Raw genomic sequence first — 5,914 nt, forward strand, 5'->3', positions numbered from 1 at the left:
TTTTTGTGCTTGGGTTTCAGTTGTACAATGATCAAGTTCCCATCCCTCCACCAGCGCCCATCCTCCACCACCACAGATTCCAGCATCCCTCCCACCCCCCATCCCCGCCCATCCCACCCTGCCTCCGTGGCAGGGCATTCCCTTTTGTTCTCTCTCTCTCTCCTTTTGGGTTCTGTGGTTTGCAAGACAGGCATTGAGTGGCAATCATGTTTGGTCTATAGTCTATTTTCAGCATTCTTCTCCCACCCTGGGAGGATCCTCCCAACACCCTTTATTTGGTGCTCCCTTCTCTATCTGAGCTCCCCTTTCCCCTAGAATGTATGGCTGGACTCCAAGTCATGGAGGAAAATTCCTGGTACTAATCTCAGCCACTCCTGGGTGTTAGTCTTCCATTATGTTACTTTATGTTCCCCAGATGAATGCAAACTTTCTGTGTCTATGCCTTTCTTTCTGAGTCATTTCGCTTAACATGATACTTTTCATGTAGTACCACTTGTATGTAAATTTCATGACTTCATCTTTTCTACTCAAAGACTCTTAAAGCGACACTTGCTTTCCTTTCCAAGAATACCCAGATCCATGAAAACTAAGGATGTTAAAGACATCACTTGCTCTCAGAAAATAGGACTCTTAACAGAAGCTGTATATGAAAGGCAGTCAGAACCCCAAGATACTTCTCAGATTCCGGCTCTGCCCATCCCAGGGCATGATGCAATGAAACGCCTGAGCAATCCATGCTCCCTACGCAGGTGGAAGAGATATTTGGAAAGAGGATTTCTGTTTTCTGTGGCTGGAGGAATAGTACAGCGGGTAGGGTGCTTTGTACGCAAGTGACCTGAACTCAATCCCCAGCACCCCATATATTCCCCTGAGACCAACAAGGAGTAAGTCCTGGGCTCAGAGCCAGGAGTAATCCCTGAGTGTTCTGGGTATGCCCATTCCCCCTCTACCCCCCCCAAAAAAAAAAGAATTCTGTTTCCTACATAATAGTACTTGAGTTTGGGGATATTGGATTTCACTGTGATTTCACTGTTGCCTCCTGTGCCTCAGGAGTTGGTTTCTTGGTCCCATAAGGTCATGTGTGAGAAAGTCTAAGGGAAACAGAGACAGCTGTGGACCTTTGACAATTTTGATTTTCCACTTGGATTCCTGTATTAATGCCTGTGCTACAGCATTCATTGCCTGTAACCCACTATCCTGATTTTCTAGGTTGGAGCAACTACGAAAATGAAATCAAGGATGTAACGAAGTTGATTTCTGTTTTCCAAAGGTGACTGTTTTTCAAAGGTCTCTGCCCTACCCCCTGACCCAGCTCTGTGGAGTCAGTGGTGCCTGCTGCAATCCTGGGAGGGGACAGCCATGGAAATAGGGGTGTTATTAGAGGTGTGCATTGGGGTGTGTTGTAAAATCATGGATGGAGACAGGAAAGGGGAGGAGTAGGCTGCAGGAGGTCCCACCCCTACCACACCTGCCTAGCATGCACTCCTGTCCTTGTTCTTGTTCTCTCTGTATGTGTGTTTCCTGTGTTCTGCAGTCCTGTGGACCAGCATCACAAGGCCATCTGTTTTCATCAACTGTTATGTCCAGACCCCACCCGTGAGGTGTGCAGTATGACAGCCACTGAGGTCACTGAACTGCTGGATCCAAGAGCTCTGGTCGATGGTGTAGCCTCTGTGGCACTAATGACTGGATCATCTATTAATCTGTGCACCAGCCAGTCTATAGTTCCCTCAAGGGAACTAACATGGGATTCTTCAGCTCTGCCTTGCCCACCCTCACCGCACTCCATTCGCACACAACACCCAAGGATCCCTTTAACTGATTGTATTTTACCGACACTACCCAGTGGCTCACTTCCATCTGGGCCTTTTCCTGCTCTGGATCCTGAATTCCACCTGGACCATTGCTCATCATTTCCTCTTTCCTTTTCACCGTTTCCATCATATGAAACTCAAACAGTGGATCCTGCTGTCCCTCATGTGGGACCTTTGAGTTACCAGCACCCTGGAAGTACCCTCATCTCGATTGGTATTGCTCCTTTGCAGGACATTAACCTGTTACCAAATTACCCTGACAATGCACTAACTTGTCACCAGTCTGCATCAGACATGTCTGTTTCAGCAAAAACAGACGTCTCATTTACTGTGACTAAATCTAAATCATTTTCCATCTTGTTGAGTAGCCAGGAGAACCCAGCCCCAGGCAGCCCTGGAGAGTTGTCTAAAGGTACCCCAACAATCACAGTCAGTGAACAATCTAGTCTGGAAATTACAAAATTACCTTGGTCTCAAACTCAATCCAAAAACACCTTTTCTTCTACCTTGCCAGCAAGTAAGTGTGATCAAGAGTGTATAGCCCCACCCTTACCAAACATGTCTTTTGGTGAGGACATTGTAATCTCTCTAGTGGAACCTGGTCACCACTCTTTTGTTAGTCCAAAATCCCTGCTATTCTTAGAGAGTCATATCCAAAGGAGAATCAGTTTCCTAACACTTAAAGGATATGAAAATAGGGGAAATACTTCTCTAAAACCACTTTGTGGTGACAACCAACTAGAGTCTTCAGGAAAAATATTAACTACCAATGAGCAGGATAATTCAACAGAGCCCCTTCCTTCTTGGCCAAACATTGACTTGGAATATCAGGGACATGACCCACCCCTAGTTTCTAAGATGCTGAACGACCATTGCCAGAAGAAATATACCCATCTCTTCTGGGGTCTCCCATCCCTGCACAGTGAATCCTTACCCTTGACCCTCAATGTGTTGAGGGATTCCTTCCAAGTCTTTATATTCAATTTAATCCAAGATAATACCACTTGCAAGAAATCCTCAGTACATCCTCATTACCCACCTGTTCCTTTGTGTGCACGCCAGCTTCCAGAGTTACCTCGTTTCCTGTCCCCATCAAAATCCCTATGTTCCCAGGCGGTAAAAACCCTAAACAATGTCATATCTCCACTTAAGGTCTTACCTTCTGGTTCTCAGCCCCAGAATAGAATCTGCGGCGTGAGATGCCATCTGCCTCACAATGACCCAGTGTCTCTTACCACTTGTGATATTCAACATTTGGAACATCACATATTACAAAAGAAACAGGAGTATGTATGGGGTCTACCTTCCATAGTGCAAAGATCTCAGCAGGAATTTTATCCTTCTGTTCCCAAAATTCCTGACCACAGGAACTCACTAGTCCATACTTCAGTCTCCATTCTTCAGGGAAATTTTCCTCTCAGCATGAATCTTACAAAGAAGTTAGAGCATCACCTTCATAAGAGGCTCATCCAACACCAGTGGGGACAGCCCTGTACAATCCATGGGTGGCTTTCACAAAGGATGCCTCCAGAGAAATTTTCAGAGAAACCTGAACTTCCTGAAAGGGGAAGCAATAATGAAGAAACTCTGAGTCCCTTAAGTATGGGTCACAATAGCACAAATCGAGATTTAGCCACAAGTCAACCAGAAAACATCCATCATCCCTCTATAGACACAAAGATGGGGAAGGAAAATATACAAAGCTCAGATAAAATGCCCAAATACCATCTGAGTGACCAGGAAAAATCTTCGGAGGTGGGTCTGAAGCTTCAGTCTGATCAATTCATAAAGGATGGTGTCTTGGGTATGTCAGAAAACAACACACAGGTTGTAGGAAAGAATCAGTCCACCCAAAGTCTTGAGTTGGTTTTGAAAACTCACTTGAGCAAGAAGTTTGAGGAAATCCATGAGGGTAGACTGCCAGGATCTGTGACAAATTCAAGGCGTACAAGCAAGGTGACATTGTCAACCTCTCAAAAATCTCTCACTCCGGTGAAACAAAGGAAGTCAACTTTAGCAGAGGGTGAGCAAGGATGCCTTAATACAGTACAGGATCTGCCCTTCTTTGATTCCAAAGCACGGAAGTTGATGGAAACCCATATTAATAGATTTCATAAGCAAATGATATGGGGACTTCCAACCAGGGTCTGTGAATCCATAGAATGCTGTAAGTTGTCAACTACCTCATCATGTTTCAATATGCCTTCCTTAACCAACTGGTATTCAAAGGGGCGTGCCAAATCTAGAAACTTCAATCCCTCCAAACAAAATGCTGAATTTCTTCAAGGAGACGGGACAGGAATTAAATGTTTAAATTCTTCTGTGGGTCATGCTGTCTCAGATCTTACCTCATCTTTGCAAAAGGATAGACAGAGCACGCCAAAACAATCACCCGTTGTCCTGAGAAATGCCCTTAATGAGGAAATTCAGACACTTAAGACAGGCAAAATTCATCTAATGTCTGTGAAAAACAATCCAATACAAAAAGAAAATCTGAGTGAGAGTCTACCAGTCAACCCAAATTTACCTGCAAGACAAGATCAGGCCAGACAGGAATCAAAAATACAGCACGTGAAATTCAGTCATGAAGCAGAAATGCCCTGTGATTTGTCAAAGCCCCAAACACCCAGGGAGACACACCAAGTTAAGAAGCAGCCTGCTCTTCTATCAAAAGCTCAGAAGCACATGACCATCAAAAGAGTGGACACTTCCCCAAAAGCCAGTGCAATGAAAGATGCAGAGAGTGATGTGGTTGCTGGCAGTGCTCCTATTAAACCACCATTTTCCCACCATTTTACAGTATCACCCCTGAAATGTCAGCTCATTGATGAACCTAAGATTACCCTGAAGAACAAAAAAGAATGTGAGGCCAAAGACCAGTCCCAGTCCATGTCCCAGTCTTCAGATGAGCTGACGTACAAGACTTCTGTCACTCAGCTGGTGGGTGTCCATGGAAACCTGGGCATTTCCCCAGCCCTGCACGTCCAACTGAAGGAGAACGAGGTCCGATTGGAAGGGCAGCAGGAGTCTTGGCTCCCTAAACATGTGCTTAGGCAATGTCCAGATGAGGCTCTTCCTAGAGCTCCTGGGAATGTCTGTAGCTGTCCAGCAAGCAAATCTGAAGAACTGGGTGCCGGGGATGCACATTTGGGCAAGGCAGATGGTGGCAGGAAGATTTGTCCTTCTAAGGTCAAAGCATTGCAGGAGACACAGGGTAGCAAGACTTGCCAAGTTCCATTACAGAGAAGACCGCCTCCTTCAGAGAATTACTATAGTAAAAGAGTGAAAGGCTGTTTTCAGTGGATTTCTCCTAGGACCAAAATTCAAAGCCAAGAAAGTTCCCAGGAAATGTATACGCCCATTTCATCTGTGTCAAATATGGGGCTAATCCAAATGAGAGCTGCACCTCTTGGGAAGAATGAAAATCCAAGAACTACAACAGATTCCCGGAAGTCCCCTAGGGAGAAAGTGGGGCACGTGCCCCCAGTAGATGGCACATGCCCTCAAAAGCCTTCTCCCACACCAGTGAAGTTCAAGGCGATGTATCAGGTGGCAGAAGTACAGGTCCAGAGAAGGGCTGTCCAGGAACATTGTTTGAAGGAGGAGATTCCTTCCCAGAGAGTAGCAACTACAAAGTCCTACCAGCCTGAAGCTGGTTATGTCCCCCAGAGATGTCCTAGACATAATAGATACATCCCAAGCAAGGCCTCGCTGCAGAAAGCCATGGCCTGCAAGGATCAGCATGTAGGTCTGAAGGACTGTCCTTCCATGGACCCCAGCCAGGCACGTGACAGTATTGCCCCCGCTGAGAAAGGCACTTTGTCCAGAGATGTGCCATCCAACTGAAGCACATTATGCTTCTGCAGGATGTCCAGGGGCATAAATTTCCTACCCAAAAGTTATTTTTCAATTCTCAATAAATGATTCTAATTACAATGATTTCTTCTTGTCATATGTTCTGTCATATTCTTTTGGGGTTTTTGCGGTTTCCATTACCAGAGCTTTTGTTAAGGGAAGGGAAGGGAAGGGAAGGGAAGGGAAGGGAAGGGAAGGGAAGGGAAGGGAAGGGAAGGGAAGGGAAGGGAAGGGAAGGGAAGGGA

At 45.7% G+C, this 5,914-nt stretch overlaps 1 protein-coding gene across 1 annotated transcript; it reads left to right on the plus strand.

Moving 5' to 3' along the window:
- The first annotated feature begins 1,610 nt into the window (after positions 1–1,610).
- SPATA31D1 (SPATA31 subfamily D member 1) lies at positions 1,611–5,660 on the plus strand. The gene has a single exon (XM_056134770.1). It carries the CDS (start codon positions 1,611–1,613, stop codon positions 5,658–5,660), a length of 4,050 nt encoding a protein of 1,349 aa, XP_055990745.1.
- The last annotated feature ends 254 nt before the right edge of the window (positions 5,661–5,914 follow it).

Source organism: Sorex fumeus, unplaced genomic scaffold (assembly GCF_029834395.1).
Source record: "Sorex fumeus unplaced genomic scaffold, SorFum_2.1 ptg000106l, whole genome shotgun sequence".
NCBI lineage: Eukaryota > Metazoa > Chordata > Mammalia > Eulipotyphla > Soricidae > Sorex > Sorex fumeus.